The sequence below is a fragment of the Carcharhinus amblyrhynchos genome, chromosome 6 (assembly GCF_965287045.1).
Source record: "Carcharhinus amblyrhynchos chromosome 6, sCarAmb.v2.hapA, whole genome shotgun sequence".
In the NCBI taxonomy this organism is placed as follows: domain Eukaryota; kingdom Metazoa; phylum Chordata; class Chondrichthyes; order Carcharhiniformes; family Carcharhinidae; genus Carcharhinus; species Carcharhinus amblyrhynchos.
The window spans coordinates 11,434,973-11,453,302 of record NC_137329.1 but is presented as its reverse complement, the minus strand read 5'-3'; the positions used below and the strand labels follow the sequence as shown (position 1 = coordinate 11,453,302).

The window sequence follows — 18,330 nt, the reverse complement described above, 5'->3', positions numbered from 1 at the left end:
GGTTTATATTTATAACTGCACCTTAAATGTAGCAAAACATCCTAGTATAGGGAATAGATAAGGGGCAGAGATGAGGGAGCGAGTCAACATCTTTTCCCAAAGGTTGGGGAGTCTAAAACTAGAGGGCATAGGTTTAAAGTGAGAGGGGAGAGATACAAAAGGGTCCAAAGGAGCATTTTTTCACTGAGGGTGGTGAGTGTCTGGAACAAGAGCTGGGTACAATTGTCATGGGTACATGGGTAAGATGGGTATTAAAGGGATATGGGCCATGAGTGGGCAATTGGGCAGCATGGACAAGTTGGGCCGGAGACCTGTTTCCATGTTGTAAATCTCTATGACTGTAACCAGATTAAGGAAATGTTAATGATCATAGAAGCACAGAATGCCAATAGTGCAGAAGGAAGCCATTTGGCCCATCGAGTCTGCACTGACTTTCTCTGACAGAGTACCTTACCTGAGCCCCTTCCCCCACTCTATAAGGATACTTCAGGTGCAAGCAATATAACAACTTGCTTCACAATGTAAATCAAAGAAAAAGGGTTAATAAAAGAACTTCAGGCCACACTCTGGGTCATCCTACAAGCTCTTCACACACACCACCTGCTTTCTGTTTATACTGGGTCAGCTGACCATCACATCATTTTGCCATGGGTTACATTGTCTACCTGGTCAGCTGGCTTGCTGACTCTCTCTCAGCATATTACCATTGGTTACATTATAACAGATTCTAATATAATCATTGGTTACATTATAGCACAAAAGATGTGCAAGTTAGGTTGATTGGCTGTGCTAAATTGCCCTTTAATGTCCAAAGATGTGTAGGTTAGATGGATTAGCCATGGTAATTGTGTTACAGCGAGAGGGTGGGGAAAGGGCCTTGGTAAGGTAGAAATCCTCATAGAAACCCTACAGTACAGAGAGAGGCCATTCAGCACATTGAGTCTGCCCCGACCGCAATCCCACCCAGGCCCTACCCGCCTATCCCTACCTATTTTACCCACTAATCCCTCTAACCTGTTCATCTCAGGACACTAAGGGGCAATTTTTTTAAGCATGGTGCAGGCTCGATGGGTCGAATGGCCTTCTGCAGTGTGAAGATTCTATGACTGGGTGCAATTCAACTTTGAAATATCATAAACAGCTCATTACGCACCCTTGATTGAAGCCATTGGAAAACAAATTTGGGTGGAGTGTATAACGAGTGTTAACAATGGCTGTTGCGCACCATGCCGCTGATGACTTTTGTACCCAGTGTTGGGATTATAACTTAAAAATATTCCATTTGTAGAATAACAGTGCTGATTTTTCATTTTCCCCCTCCTCTGTCAGATCCTGTACCTGGTGCCTGCAACACAGAGTTTGTCCTAGAAAATGATGCAAACCTGCACTTGATCTACAATAAATATGAAACTGCTGTTATGTTTGCACCAGCAAACTTGGGCACAGTGAAGTAAGTAGACTAGATATGGATTTGCGTCTACTGAAAATGACCCATTTGCTGATTATCGGTCAGTGTAGTTTTTTGCAGTACCTTTTTTGCTTTTAACGTGAGTGAATTATCTTTTTAGTTTCACTAATGGGAGTGAGAAAACATTGCGTTCCCTGTTAGCTACAGACTTGAGCAGTTGTGTAATGCTTCACAACTGCGTAAATGTGTTTATTCTAACATACTTTTTCACTTGTGTAATTTAAAACTGTTCTGGTTATTTGGAAAGAGGTTTTGTCAAATTATGTAAACTTTCTGGATTCTTCATTAGTAGATTTTAACAAAAAAGTGATTGTTCAGATATGGGCACCGCTGCTTTACTGTCTATTCCTCATTGACTTTCTTCTCTGGGCTCAAGGGAGTTCAAATTAGTTACTCACAGAATAATGTGGGTTGATCAGGAAAAGCCAGGGTAGATATCTAAAGGGGAAATCGCGTTTAATTAACTTGCTGGAGTTTTTGTTTTGAGAAGGTAAGAAAGGGTTGATGAGGGGAATGCAGTTGATGTGTTGCATGTGTACTTTCAGTACAGTGCCACACCACAGATGAGAGAACTTTTAGCTCTTGGAATAAAAGGGAGTGTAGCAACATGGATATAAAATTGGCTGAATAATTGGAAGCTGTTAAGTGAAAAAGATTGTCAATGTACCCTCACTAATCTAGACCAGTTTGCAGTAATCCTTTTTAACACGAGAGTGTTACATGCTGAGATAAACAAGGGGAAGAAGAGTTCAGGTGAAGGTCCAACTATGTTATCAAAGGAAAAACACTATTCAATCTCTTCACAACATTCTGCCACTCTTCCAACTTGTCTATGTCTTCTTGAAGTTCTGCAATCTCCTCTTCATTGAAGCATGTAGTAACTTAGTGTTCATATCTATTTTTACTTGCATCTGGTAGGCAATCACCACTGCCTGCTTGTGATGTTAAGACAGACATTCACACCAGATGGAGACTGACCTATGATATTTACCAGTATTTTCTACCTGAGAATGACCTCACCATGGAAACTCTATCAAAAGGAATGAGTAAAATGTCATCTGTACAAGAAATAGAAAGGAATGGAATAAAGGTAATTTTAATATAATTAACATAGATTAAATAAACCTCAGCTTTGCAACTTCTGACTTGACCGAAAGCCACAAGTGACGTAGAAGATAATTGTCACTTTTGAACTCGATTTATCCAGTTATTTTTCCTTTAAAATAATTTTTGTTTACTATCAAAACTGTAACTGGTCGCTTATGCGCCATCCTGTTTGTGGAACCTTGTTATGTGCAAATTAACTGTCACGTTTGCAGACAAAGATGTGCAGATTAGGTGTATTGGCACGCTAAATTACCCTTTAGTTGCCTCGACGCTAGCTAGGGTAAATGCATGGGGTTAGGGCCTGGGTGGGATTGTGGTTGGTGCAGACTCGATGGGCCGAATGGTCTCCTTCTGCACTGAAGGATTCTATGAAAATTAGCGAAAATAATTTTTGGAATGCTTTTAATATTTGCATTAAAAGTACTTGGGAGCATTCTGAGGATGTGTGCTACATGAATTCAAGTCCCGAGGGGGCACACGTTAAAAGTGTATGGTGGGAGATGTGAGGAAAAAACATTTTTATTCTGAGGGTGGTGACGGATCAAGAATTCACTGCCTGGGAGGGTGGTGGAGGTGGGATGCCTCAGATCCGTGAAAAAGTACCTGGGTGAGTACTTGGCACGCCATAACATTCAAGACAATGGGATGAGGTGGGCAGGTCAGGGGCTTTCATGCATTGGTATAGACTCAACGGGCCGAAGGACCTCTTCTGCACCGTAATATTCTGTGAAGATACTTGCTGGTGGCAAGGGTGGACAAATAGAACACTGAAGTGTGCGGTGACTGATTTTAACAAGGAGAGGCAGCATGAGAGTACAATTCTTAAGAAGTGATGCAGGAGTAGAGCCACAGTCAGTGAAGGGATCACAGCAGGTTGAGAAAGTGGTTAATAAAACATGGAGGATCCTGTGCCTAGCTAGTAGGGGCATACAGTACAAAAGCAAGGAATTTATGATAGGGGAAGCAATGGCCTTATGATATTATCTCTAGACTATCAACCCAGAAACTCAGCTAATGTTATGGGGCCTCAGGTTCAAATCCTGTCATGGCAGATGGTGGAATTTGAATTCAATTAAAAAAGAGAAAACTGGAATTAAGAGTCTACTGATGACCATGAAACCATTGTCGATTGTTGGAAAATCCCATGTGGTTCATTAATGTCCTTTAGGGAAGGAAATCTGCCGTCCTTACCTGGTCTGGCCTATATTTGACTTCAAAGCCACAGCATTGTGGTTGACTTTCAACTGCCCTCTGAACTGGGGCGATTAGGGATGGGTAATAAATGCTGGCCAATGATGCCCATGTCCCCTGAATGAATTTTTTTTAAAAACCTGTAGTAAGCACTGACCTGGGGCCTTGGCTGGAGTCTTATGTCCAGTTCAGGATGATGCTGAAGGAATTTGAGAGAAATTGCAGTAATACAACAGTTCAAGGAATAAGGAGCTTTTTTTTTACATTCATCCAAGAGATGAGTGGCCAATTGCCCATCCCTAGTTGCCCTTGAGAAGGTGGTTGTGAGCTGCCACCTTGAATGACTGTATAATCTAATGTGGTGTAGGTATGACCACAGTGCTGTTAAGGAGGGAGTTCCAAGATTTTGACCCAGCGACAATGAAGGAGTGGTGATATATTTCCAAATTGAGATGGTAGGTGGATTGGAGGGGAACTTCCAGCAGATGATGTTCTCAGTATCTGCTGCCCTTGTCCTTCTAGATAGTAGTGGCCATGGGTTTGGAAAATGCTGTCTCAGGAATTCGAACAGTGAATTTTGTAGATGGTACACGTGGCTACGACTGCATCAATGTACGGTGCATCAGTGGTGGAGGGAGTAAATGTTTGTAGATCAGATGCCAATCAAGCTGGCTGTTTCTTGAATGGTATGGAGCTTCTTGGGTGTTGTTGGAACTGCACTTGTCCAGCAAGTGGTGAATACGCCATCACACTCCTGACTTGTGCCCTGTAGGTTGTGGTCAGACCCTTGGGCAGTCAGGAGGCAAGTTTTTTTTTAACCATAGGATTGCAGCCTTTGACCTGCATTTGTATCCATGGTATTTATTTAGCTAGTCCAATTCAGTTTCTGATCAATGGCAACTTCCAGGATGTTGATCGAGGGGGCATTCAACAATGGTAATGCTATTGAATGTCGAGGGGTGCTGATTAGATTCTCACTTATTGGAAATGATCATTGCTGGGCACTTGCATGTTGTGGGTGTGACCTGCCACTTAGCCCAAGGCTGGATATTGTCCAGGTCTTGCTGCATTTGGGCATAGATTGCTTCAGTATCTGAGGAGTTGTAAATGGTATAGTCATCAGCAAACATTCCCAGTTCTGATCTTGTGAAAGGGAGGACGCATGTTAAGCAGCGCGGGATGGCAAATTTCTTTCCCTAAAAGATATGAGTGAACCAGATGAGTTTTTATGACAATCGATAATGGTTTCATGGGCAACAATGGACTTCCAATTAAAGATTTCTTTCTCTTGAATTCAAATTCCACTATGTGGTGTGGTGGAATTCTAACCTGGGTCAGCAAAGCATTATGCTGGATCACTGGGTTGCTAATCCAGTGATAAGATCATTGCCCCATTGTCTCCTGTGAGTTATGTAGAATATTTGAAGGAATTGGGACTCATCATCTTGCAGATGAGAAGGTCAAGAGGAGATTTAATCGAGGTTTTCAAAATCACGAGGTGACCGGGTAGGGTAGAAAGAGAGAAATTGTTCCGATTTAGTAGGAGGATTCAGAGCCAAATAGCTGAAATTTAAAGTTCTTAATAGAAGAAGCATAATGACATCAAAAAAAACCTTTTCACATAGCAAATCATTGTGGTCTAGTGTGCACTGTCTGACAGTGTGGTGGAGATGGGTTCAACTGAGGCCTTCCAAAGAGAATTGGATAATTATCTGGAGAGAGTTTGCATGAGGAAAAGTGGGGGGAGAAGAGTGGTTCTGGGACTAGATGAGAATCCTTTTTGTTTCTCTTCTTAGACAAGAAGTGAAGTTTTAATGAATAAGCAGTATGATAGGAAATAAATAGTAAAATTGTCTGCAGGACTGGTAAGTTTATTTACCCTAAACAGATCTATTGCCCACTACTCAACATTTACATTGCAGACTGAGGCTGCCTTACTGTCAAATGCAGTTCAACACCAACTTGGGGTGCTTCTTCTTAGACTTGGCACTGAACCCCACCCTAAATGCAGTTTGAAAACAGAACTAACACCTGTTTTGGAGGCAAGATAAGGAAACGTCTCTTGTATATTAACTTCAATTATTGGTATACTTGTAAACTTTCATGTACTTGCTCTTACCGCAACAGATTGCCACAATAAATTCGTTTCGGCAGACAATAATCTATGGAAACTCGTATATCGGCACTGGTGTGATATACAATGTTATTGTCAGGGATCCTCATTGGAAAACCTCAGCGTCATATGTTCCTATATCCACATATGCCTGCAGTTTGTCTTCTGAAGGAAACCTGTGTGAGAATTCAGGTAAGTTTTCAAATGTAATTTTGTGCAGATGATTATTTTATCAAAAGTAGTTTATGAATTGTGTAAAAATGACACATTAAAAGCTGAATTGGTGGGAGGAGTTTGAAAGGGTAGATGGCTGGGCACAGGTCATCTGCTGGGCTGCCTGGGTCTGGGCACGGGCCGTCTGCTCGGCTGTCCGAGCCTGGGCAGGGGCTGTCTGCTCGTCTGGCCTAACAGGAGATGGGCTGTCCGTTTTGACCAGGGAATTAATCAGGATGTGGAAGTTGCATGTTTCTGAAGCTGATTTCGTGACCTATCCTTTACTGTATCAAAATCATTGCAATAATCTTGTTTAGAAAGCTAATATTCTATCTGAAGTAACTTTTTATAACCTCTTTTCCCCCTTCTCACCCAGAGAAGTGGAATTTGACATCCTGGCCAATACACCAGCAGCAAATAGATGCTTCCATTAACAAGTTATATCTTATAACATTCCTTTCAGAATGAAAACATTTTAGTCATTCCTCACTCTTTTTTTTATTCTGAGAGGAATGTTATAAAATGTAATTTGTTAATGGAACAGTCTCTTTGCTGCTGGCTGTATTAGCCAGGATGTCAAATTGCCATTTCAGTGGTGAAGCACGTATACCAGTATTAATTTTATTTTTCATTTGATGTTTCATCCTGATGTTAAACAGCATTACTGAAAATCTTTGACTAATTGGGGATTAACAGATTCAATTTAAAATGTGTGTTTATTTTTCTGTTTTACAGATAGAAATTTCATTTACATCCAGGTTTTGTGCACAGTATTAGGAGTGTATGGCTTAACTCTCTGTTTGTTTGGTCACAGAATTTTCGAAGCAGGTAAAGTGTTGAATAATATCTTAATGTTCCTTCCGGTCGGATGTCATTAGTTGTCTGTGTGAATTGAAGATCTTTTGCCCCCTTCCTCGAAGGGCAGCACAGTGACTAACACTCCTGCTTCACAGCTTCAAGGAGCCAGGTTCAATTCTGGCCTTGGGTGACTGTCTGTGCGTGGAGTTTGTATGTTCTCCCCATATCCATGTTGGTTTCCTGCAGGTGCTCTGGTTTCCCCCTGCAGTCAAAAGATGTGCAGATCAAGTGAATTGGCTATGCTAAATTGCCCCATGGTCTACCAAGGTGTGTAGATGCGATGCATTAACCTTGGTAAATGTGTGGGGTGGCAGGGAGAGGGCCTGAGTAAGTTACTCAGTCAGCAAGTCAGTGCAATCTGCACTGTAAGGATTCTATGAAACCTATTCCTTCCTCGTGGTATAAAAATCCAGTAGATTTTAAACAGTGGATTTAGTTTCAGGAAGTGTTTCCCTTGAGCTTTAAGTGTAAAAGAGGATACTTGACATTCTCTGAACAAGAGGTCTCTCGCGTGCTTGTTCACTCGCTTGCACTCCTGCTCCCCCTGTTGCCCAAACGGCTAAGAGAGGTCTCTATGGGCCTGATTTTACCGTTGTATCGTGCCCATTTCCGGCGCGCGAATGTGGTAAATTCAGGCTTGAGGCCGTTAATGCAATCCGCGTCCATATAGATGCCCACTTTACAAAGGCCTGAAAATGGCTGCGATCCAATTCGCGCTTGAAACCGGCCTTTGCCCGAGAGGGGGGCAAGTCAGATGATTCTGTGGTGAAGGGGGCGGGGGTTGGAAGAGAGAAGAGAGGCCCAATCATTTTCTGGTCGGTGGGGTGGGGGTGGAGAGGGACGTGGGTCAGATGTATTTCTGGTTGGGGGGGGGGGGGGGTGCGGGTGAGAGAGAGAGAGACCAGATTGTTGTCTTGTTTAGTTGGTGGGAGAGGAGAGGAAGGAAAGGAGGGGGGCAGAAAGAGGCCAGATTATTGTTGTCTGGTGGTGGCGAGGGGGAGGGTGGACGGCAGCGAGGAAGGAGGCCCAATCATTCTCTGGTGTGTGTGTGTGTGGGGGTGGGGGCGGTGGTAGGGGTGACCACTGCCACTCTGCGGGCAAGCAGTGGGGGTGAAGGGGGCAGAGGGTTGCGATCGGTCAGGGTAGCGGGGAAGGTGGGTGGATAAGGGGGACAGTTATGTTGTGGGGTGGGGCAATGTCTGTGAGGGCCATCACACCCACTTTTTGCTCCGGGGCCGCTTTATCTTTTTTTTTGCAGCCTGGGACCAATGTGACAGGCGCATTTTTCAAACCTTTTTTCCTCTCCGCGCATGAGCAGTTCAGAGCTCCGATCGTTTCGGCTGTGAAAAGCCCTGTCCACAGCATAATTCAGACTTGCGAATTTTTTTTTTGTATGTGTATGGGAGCATCTGAAAGTAGATTCCCAAGTCAGATCTGAATTGTGCCCAATTCAGCACTTGGAATGAAAATGGTAAAATCAGGCTCTACGTGCATCCTACTTTCCTATTGAATTGAATTGAATTGAATTGAATTGAATTGAATTGAGATTTTAAAGCTGCGTTCATTAAGATTCAAGAATAATAGAAAAATGTTGGAATTACGAGTAATCCACTAGCCTTTTAAAAGAAGAATAGAAAAATAAATGCTTTTTGTTACACACTTGAAATCCTCCATACAAAGCACCTGCCAACATGGTGATAGAGTTACTGCTTATTTCTAGCATTTCTTCTGTATTGTTTCTACTGCACTTGCTATTAGGTAGATGTTTACGCTCCACATAAGCTGGTTTTGATGGTATTGCAGACTGGGTTTAACATGGTGCACTCTGCACCATCTCACATTACAGTTCTTGTGATATCATCAGAGGGTGAAACTTCCTCCACCGGATTGGATTTGTAAACTAGACTAACTTGTTTTTTTTCAACTTTTTTTTGTAGAGTTTCTCTTCTTTGGATTCTTGATCTTTGGATTCATAAGCTTTGTGTTGGCAACACGATTCTCTGCACTCAACTTTGTCCGTAAGTGTGGATTAGGAAATTTGACATTCAGAACATTCTTTAGTTTTCAGTTTGTTTAGCTAAACCTTCAACAGTACTTTCTTCTTTGCCATATGAACCTATTGACTAACTAATAGAAGAGAGGCTTGGGATAAGAACCCATGGTATTGGGGGTTGTATATTAGCATAGTTAAAGAATTGGTGAGTTGGGATAAGAGGGACCTTTTCCAGATGGCAACCTGTAAGTAGCAGAGGGATCATAACTCTATAAAACATAAGAACATAAGAACATAAGAAATAGGAGCAGGAGTAGGCCATCCAGCCCTTCGAGCCTGCCCCGCCATTCAATAAGATCATGGCTGATCTGTCGCTGCTCAGTTCCACTTTCCCGCCCTCTCCCCATAACCCTTAATCCCCTCTCCTATCAAAAACCCATCAACCTGCGTCTTAAAAATATTTAGCGAGGCAGCCTCCACCACTTCAACGGGCAGAGAATTCCAGAGATTCACCACCCTTTGAGTGAAGAAGTTCCTCCTCAACTCCGTTCTAAACCGCCCCCCTTTTATCTTGAGGCTGTGCCCCCTAGTCCTATTGTCTTTTTTGAGCGAGAAGAGTCTTTCCACCTCTATCCTATCCATCCCATTCATCATCTTATACGTTTCAATGAGATCTCCTCTCATTCTTCTAAACTCTAACGAGTACAAGCCCAGTTTATTCAGCCTCTCCTCATAGCTCAACCCCCTCAACTCCGGTATCAGCCTAGTAAACCTCCTCTGCACTCCCTCCAAGGCCAAAATATCTTTGCGCAGGTGCGGCGCCCAAAAATGCACACAGTACTCCAGTTGCGGCCTCACCAATGCCCTATACAGCTGCAGCAAGACCTCCCTACTTTTATATTCAATCCCCTTCGCTATGAAGGCCAGCATCCCATTCGCCTTCCTGACCACCTGCTGCACCTGCAAGCTGGGTTTTTGCGACTCATGCACAAGGACCCCGAGGTCCCTCTGCACCGTCGCCTGCTGCAGTTTTTCGCCTCGTAAGTAATAGTCCTTCCTACCATTTTTCCTACCAAAGTGGACCACCTCACACTTGCCAACATTAAATTCCATTTGCCATTTCCTGGCCCATTCGCCCAGCCTATCTAGATCCTTCTGCAGACTCTCCACACCCTCCGCACAATTTGCCGTTCCCCCAATCTTGGTGTCATCAGCAAATTTCGACACCCTACACTCGGTTCCCTCCTCCAGATCATCTATATAAATGGTAAAAAGCTGAGGCCCCAGCACCGACCCCTGGGGCACTCCACTAGTCACCATCCGCCAATCCGAATAGCACCAGTTGACTCCCACTCTCTGCCTCCTATTTGACAACCAATCCTCTATCCACGCTAACACCCTACCCCCAACTCCATGTCCCTCGACCTTCTGCAATAACCTCTTGTGAGGCACTTTGTCAAACGCTTTCTGAAAATCTAGAAAGACCACATCTACCGGCTCTCCTCTATCCACCGCCCTAGACACATCCTCATAGAACTCCAGTAAATTTGTCAGACACGACTTCCCTTTAATGAAACTGTGCTGCGTCTGCTCTATCAAGCAATTCCCTTCAAGATGCCTCGCAATTTCCTCCTTAATGACAGATTCTAACATTTTACCTACCACAGATGTTAAACTAACCGGCCTATAATTCCCCGCCTTTTGTCTGGCACCCTTCTTAAACAACGGCGTAACATTAGCCGTTTTCCAATCATCCGGCACTTCCCCGGAATCCAGCGACGTTTGGAAAATAACCACCAAGGCATCCACTATCACCTCCGCCATTTCTTTCAGAACCCTCGGATGCATTCCATCCGGTCCTGGGGACTTGTCCACAATCAGCCCCTCCAGTCTGTCGAGCACCGCCTTTCTAGTAACAGTAATGTCAATAAGACCCTCCAGTCCTACCACCTTTCTATCGCTAACACCCGGCAAATTATTCACGTCCTCCTCCGTGAAGACAGAAACAAAAAAGTTATTCAATACCTTAGCCATATCCCCATCCCCTACCACTAGGTCCCCTTTCTCATCCTCTAAAGGACCAACATTTACCCTAGCCAGCCTCTTCCTTTTTATATATTTATAAAAACTCTTGCTATCCTTTTTTATATTAAGCGCTAGCCCAGCTTCATAGTTTCTCCTACCATTCCTTATCAACTTCTTTGTCAATCTTTGTTGACATTTAAACCTCTCCCAATCCTCTTCTCGCCCACTACTCTTAGCTACTCTAAATTCCTCCGCTTTTAGTTTAACACTTTCCTTCACCTCCTTTGTTATCCACGGCTTATTACCTCTCCTCCTACTATCCTTTTTGACCATCGGAATAAATTTCCGTTGAGCACCAAGAAAGATCTCCTTAAAGATCCTCCACTGCTCCTTAACAGACCCTCCCTCCAACGCGCTCTCCCAGTCCACATTCACCAATTCTTCTCTCATCCTACCGTATTTCCCTCTATTTAAACAAAGGACGCGTATCCAGGAACCCACTTTCTCCTCCTCCATCTGCACCAGAAACTCCACCATACAATGATCACTCTCCCCAAGAGGATCCTTCACCACAAGGTCCCTAATTCTACCCGCTTCATTACATAGCACCAGATCCAAGATAGCTCGCTCCCTCGTCGGCTCCAACACATACTGTTCGAGGAAACTATCCCGGCAGCATTCCAAGAACTCTTCCTCGAGCCCCCCACGTCCAACATGGGTCGACCAATCAATATGCAGATTGAAATCCCCCATAACTACGGCCGTCCCATTCCTGCACGCCGCACTTATTTGCGCGTTAACAGCCCGCCCCACCTCCAGATCATTATTCGGGGGCCTATAGACGACACCCACCAGCGTCTTCCTCCCTTTGCTGTTCCTAATCTCCACCCACAACGATTCCACCCTCTGCTCCTTGGCTCCAATATCATCCCTTACTACCACCGTGATGCTATCCTTAATCAGCAGAGCTACGCCCCCCCCCTTTTCCCTCCTGTCTATCCTTCCTAAACACTTGATAGCCCTGTACATTCAGCTCCCAGTCCCTGTCACCCTGCAGCCACGTCTCTGTAATGGCCACCAGATCGTATCCATTTGTGTCGATCTGCGCCACCAGCTCATCCACTTTATTCCGAATGCTTCGTGCATTCAGATAAATTGCTTTCATCCCAGCCTTCACCTGGACCCTATTTGCCGCAACGCCACCAACTATACTCACGCCCCCTACTCCCTCTATTATTGGGACATCCTCAGCCTCTTCCCTTACATGTACACTCTCCTTAACTTTAGACCTCGTAAGGTCACCTACCCTCACACCCTCCCCCCCCCCCCCTAATTAGTTTAAAGCCCTGTCTACAGTCCTCTTTACTCGATTCGCCAGCACTCTGGTCCCAGCACGGTTCAGACCAACCCCATCCCTCCCGAACAGGTCCCACCTACCCCAATACTGGTGCCAATGCCCCATAAATTCAAACCCATTCCTCCCACACCAATCCCTGAGCCACCCATTCACTTCCTTAATCCTGTCAACCCTACGCCCATCTGCACACGGTTCAGGCAGTAGCCCAGAGATAACTACCTTGTCGGTTCTACTTTTTAATTCCATTCCAAGCTTTTCATACTCCCTCCCCAGATCCTCAGTCTGCATTTTGCTTACGTCGCCGGCACCCACATGTACCACAACGACCGGATTCTCACCCTCCCACTCCAGGTTCCTCTGCAGCCCAGCTGCGACATCCCGTACCCGAGCACCAGGCAGACAACACACCCTTCTGTGCACTTTGTCATTGTGACAAAGGACAGTGTCAATACCCTTCACCCCACTATCCCCAATAATTACTACGTTCCTTTTCCTTTTCTCTTTGCCTATGTCCTGCTGCAGCACTGTACCGTGTGCAGCTTGCTCACCAACCTCACCTGCCTCGTTCTCGTCCAACTTGGAAGCAAGAACCTCAAACCTGTTATGCAGATTAAGAGGCTGAGGCCTCCGCTCCTCACCCCCCTTCCTCTTCCCAGTAGCCCCCTCTTGTCCCTGACCCTTAGAGTTAGCCAGTCTAGGGGGGGGTGGATGTCACTTGCACCCCATTGACAATGGCACCCTCTCTCCCCTTGATGAGCCTCAGTGTCTGTAGCTCAGAGGCCAGCTCATTTACCCTGAGCTGGAGCACCTCCAGCAACCTGCACTTACTGCAGACATGGTCACTGGGATGAACCCTAGGGTCCACCAGTTCCCACATCATACAGAAACCACACATCACATGCCCCTCCATTATTTACTGTAGTAGTTTTGAAAAAATTTTTTTTTGGTTTTTTTTTTGTTTTTTTTTGTTTTTCAAACGAACTCACCTGGCCTTTTTCCCTTCCAGCCCTTTTTGATATTAAGCCCTAGTAGCTCACTCTGCTTCCCTCTCACTCCGCTGCACGCTCAGACGCTGCCCGCTGTCTACACCAGGCCTCCTTTTAAACCTGGCGCTGATTTAAATCTGATGAACCACAACTGCCTGCTAACCACTCCCTCAGAATTCTTAAAGCAGTAAATACAATAAATAGTAAATAAATACAATATAAATAAATACAATAAATACAATACATAGTAGCAGAATTTGGTCATTCAGCCCATCAAGTCTGTTCTACCTTCAATCGTGGCTGATAATTTTCTCATCCCCACTCACTTGCCTCTTCCCCATAACCTCGGATCCCCTTATTAATCAAGAACCTATCTATCTGTGTCTTAAAGACACTCAATGATCTGGCATCCACGGCCTTCTGCGACAGAGTTCCACAGATTCACCACTCTCTGACTGAAGAAATTCTTCCTCATCTCTGTCCTAAAGGATCGTCCCTTTAGCCTGAGGTCGTACCCTCTGGTTCTAGTTTTTCCTACTAGTGGAAACATCCTCTCCACATCCACTCTATCCAGGCCTTGCGGTATCCTTTAAGATCCCCCCCACCTCCTCCTAAACTCCAACAAGTACAGGCCCAGAGTCCTCAACCATTCCTCATACAACAAGCTCTTTCCAGGGATCCAGAGGAGGTTCATAAGTTCATTCTTATGAACCTCCTCTGGACCCTTTCTAAGGCCAGCACATCCTTCCTTAGATATGGAGCCCAAAACTGCTCACAATACTCCAAATGGAGTCTGACCAGAGCCTTATACAGCCTCAGGAGTACATCCCTGCTCTTGTATTCTAGTTCTCCGGACATGAATGCTAATATTGCATTAGTGCTGAGTCCACAATTGTTTCCAAAGACGCTAATGACTTGGATGAAAGAAGTGAACGTACTATGCCAAGTTTTTGCTGACACAAAAATAGGTGAGAAGCCAAGTGGTAAGAATGACAGAGTACATAGAGAGAGAGATAGACAGGTTAAGTGAGAGGGCAGAAAGTTAACAGATGGAATATAATGTAGGAAAATGTGAAGTTATAAACTTGTGGTAAGAATAAAGGAACTAAATATTATTTCAATGGAGAAAGGCTGCTGAAAATTGTAGAAGAATTTGGGCGTCCTCATGCCTGAATCGCAAAAGGGCTAGCATGCAAATTCAGTAGGTAATAGTGAAGCTAAATGGATATTGTCCCTTAGCTCAAAAGAAAGAGTATAAAAATGGGAAAGTCTTGCTAAAACTTTACGAAGCACTGTTAAGACCACCCCGATACACTGAACAAATTTGGTCTGTTTACCTAGGGAAGGATATACTGGCATTGGAGTCAGCCTAGAAAAGATTCACTAAGTTAATCCTGGGTATGGAGGGATTTCTTTTTTGAGGAGAGGTTGAGTAGGTTAGGCGTGTACTCATTGGAGTTGAAAAGAATGGGAAGTGAACTTATTGAGACACTTGAGATTTTCAAATTGCTTGACAGAGTAGTCACAGAGGCTTAGGGTAAGGGATCACCCAATTAAGACAAATGAAAAGGAATTTCTTCTGAGGGTGGTAAATCTGTGAATTGTTTAGTGCGGTGGGCTTTAGAGGTGGGTCATTATCTATCTCAGCCTTGAACATACTTAGATTTTTAGTCAGTAAGAAAAGAGTCATGGGGTGGGTGAGAAAGTGGAGTTGGTGATATCAGATCAGTTGTGATCTTATTGACTGGCTCGATGGGCTAAATGGCCTCCTGCTCCTACATCTTGTGGCATTGCAGCAAATGTTACCCGAATGGAGAAGGGAATGCTGCTTTTGCTTAAATGAACTGAAACTGATGCTGGGAAAGATGATGTTATGGCAAATGCACGTTTTATCCTGTGAATGGATATCTTTTGCTGCTTTCAGTGATACAACTTTGTGCCACCCCTTGATTTGTCAGGCTGTTAGCAGGGACATCTTTACATAATGCCATTAACAGGTGAATAGCCGACCCCATTCTGCAAACAAATATTCATACTGTTACAACTAACAGAATGTACATATTCAACCGATTTTCATTGTGTGAGCAACTCTGACTTTGAAACTTACAAACCAGAGACTGCTGATAACCACATTTTTTTTTTTCTGATTTTAAATAGACAAGTATTTCAGTCATTCCCATGTGTTGTCATTTGGAATAGCAGCCTGTTAGCCTTGCTTTTGCTGAGGACACCACAGTCCTGTGTTTGCTGTGTTACCTACTGAAGTAGTCTTGCAACAAGCAAGCTAAAATATCTCTCGTGACTAGTTCCGAGTAACATGCCTGAAGCACGTGCTGTTGATAGCTAGCTGTGACCTTTTACCGGCTTAATTTGAGTTGGTTTCCTTTTTATTCCTTCTTCCTTTTTATTGTCATGGGATGCAAGTGTGTCCGAGGTAAGGCCAGCATTTGTTGTCCATCCTTAGATGATAAAGATGTGGTGAGTCCCCCCCGAAACTGCAACGGTTCACCTGGTGTATGCGTGCACACACACTGTTTTGGAGGGAGATCTAGGATTCTGAAATTCTAAATCAAAAAATGAAGGGATATCCATCATAAAAATCCTTCAGTATAGAAGATGGCCATTTGACCCATCGAGCTGCACTATCAACAATCCCCCCTGGGCCCTATCCCCTTAATGCCACATTTACTCTGCTAGTACCCACCATCACTAAGGGGAAATTCAACTTGGCCAATCAACCCAACCCCCACATCTCCGGAGTGTGGGAGAAAAACCAGATCACTTGGAGGAAACTCAGTGACAAGTTCAATTTAATAACACTCTTAAAATGAGAAGCTTGCAGAAAGTAAGTACGTTTAAATATCTGATGTACCAAATTTAAAATGTTGTCCTAAAGACTAATTTTGCCCCTAATTAAACGTGTTCCTATTATGACAGTTTAATGAAATAATTTGATTTGTTTCATGCTTGTTATTTTCCTCCTGCAGATCGGTTAATTATTACAGTAGTAGCAGGACTGTTAGGTGGTGTGGTGGTGACACTGGTTAGGTGCATTTTTGGTATTCCTGTACCCTGTGTCGCATTCGTGGGAATGGTGCTGGGATTCTTGGTGGCAGCGATCGTTTTCTTCACTCCTCTTGGTAAGTGAAAGGAGAAAGTCAATAAACCTAAAAGCGAAATACTGCGGATGCTGGAATCTGAAACAAAAATAGAAAATGCTGGAAAATCTCAGCAGGTCTGACAGCATCTGTGGAGAGAGAATGAGCTGATGACCAGTCACTCTGACTCAAAACATTGACTCTCTTTTTGGGGAAAGGGTCATCCTAACTCGATGTTGTCTCTATTCTCTCTCCACAGATGCTGTCAGATCTGCTGAGATTCTTTAGCATTTTCTGAAATCAAGAAACCTGTTGGTTTTGTAAGAATAATTAGAAGCATTCTCATTTATTTGTTGACAATAGAACTGATATTCAAGGCTTTTTGACACTTTTGAAGGGTGGACAAGGAAGGGAAAGGAGGTGGAATTGTGTTAAGAGATGGGATCAGTGCAATAGTAATGGAGGATCTTCTGTATGCAATCTGATGGGACTTACCAAGAGTAGCTAAGGAACAGCAAAGGGCCACAGACATTGGTTGAAGTTGTTTATAAGCCACCAAATAGTAATAGCAATGTAGACCATAGTGTTAATCAGGTGATGAGAGAAGCTTGTAGCATGGGCAATATTGTGATCACGGGTGACTTCAGTCTGCACGTAGACTGAGTAAACTTGGTGAGCACTAACTCCAGAAACTCCTCTCTTCCTCAGTGTGTGTTGGGGATGGGTTTCTAGAGCAGTATTTTGAGGAGCCAACTGGATACCAGGCAGTTCTGGATCTAGTATTATGTAATGAAAAAAGGCTAATTAATATTACTAGCTGTAGGGATAAGTGAACACAATATGATTGAACTTGCACACTTTTAATTGTAATGTAAAATTCTATATGAAGCCAAGGTGTTAAAGTTGAATAAAGGAAATGATGAAGCCATTAGGGACAAGTTGACTGAGTGGATTGAGAAAATACATTAAAAGGTATGACTGCGCATAGGCAATGGATAGTCTTTGAAGAACCATTACATTAGCTCACAGCACCTATACATTCCTTCAAGGTGCAAATAGCCAGTCAACTGTGGGTGACAAAAGAAATGAAGGATTGTCTAAGGTTAAAAGAAAAGGCTTAGAAAGTGACCAGAAATAGTAGTAAACCTGAAGATAGAGGTTTTTAAGAATACAACAAAGGAAGGCCAATAAACTGATAAAGGGATAATAGAATATGAACGTAATCGAGCAAAAAACACAAGACTGTAAAGCTTCTACAGGTACGTAAATAGGAAGCATTTGCCTGAGAAAAATGTGGGTCCATTACAGGCAGTGTCAGGAGAATTCTGAGAAATGGCAGAAAAGCAAAATGATTACTTTGTCTCTGTTTTCATGAAGGAAGATATGGTTGACTCTCAACTGCCCTCCAAGGGCAACTGAGAATGGGCAATAAATGTTGGCCTGCCAGCGATGCCCATGTCCCATGAATGAATAAGAAAACGATGCAAGGAATCTCCCAGATGTAGAGATCCAAGGGGCTAAGAAGGTTATTGCTTGCCTTTTTGGATAGCGGACTTACATTAGGTTGTGAATCTTTGGAATTCTCTACCCCAGAGGGCAATGGAAGCTCAGTCATTTAATGTGTTTAAAGCAGAGATATCGATTGATTAACAATAAGGTAAAGAGTTACGAATGGAGTTGGTGTAAAAGACATTGAAGTCTCCAATTAGCCATGATTGTATTAAATGGTAGAGAAGGATCAATGGGCTGAATGGTCTACTCCTGTTCCTATGTAAATATGGAGGAACAAGGCACTTGATAGACTGGTTGTGTTTCATTTTATTTTTCTACCCCTCGCACCTCCCACATCCAGTTAGCTTTGGCCTTGTTACTTGGCTATACCAACTCTTTTTGATTAAAGAAACAGTTGTGGATCAGGAGA

General features: G+C 43.6%; 1 protein-coding gene across 1 annotated transcript in view; it reads left to right on the top strand.

The window, feature by feature from the left end:
• The window catches only part of LOC145343699 (transmembrane 7 superfamily member 3-like), a 37,497-nt gene that overhangs the window by 10,366 nt on the left and 8,801 nt on the right, over positions 1-18,330 (top strand). Inside the window, exons 4-9 of the mRNA XM_080189900.1 lie at positions 1,330-1,450; positions 2,387-2,558; positions 5,894-6,071; positions 6,828-6,920; positions 8,888-8,968; positions 16,299-16,451. Of these exons, the coding sequence (XP_080046026.1) occupies positions 1,330-1,450; positions 2,387-2,558; positions 5,894-6,071; positions 6,828-6,920; positions 8,888-8,968; positions 16,299-16,451 (798 nt within the window). The remainder of the gene's footprint in view (positions 1-1,329; positions 1,451-2,386; positions 2,559-5,893; positions 6,072-6,827; positions 6,921-8,887; positions 8,969-16,298; positions 16,452-18,330) is intronic.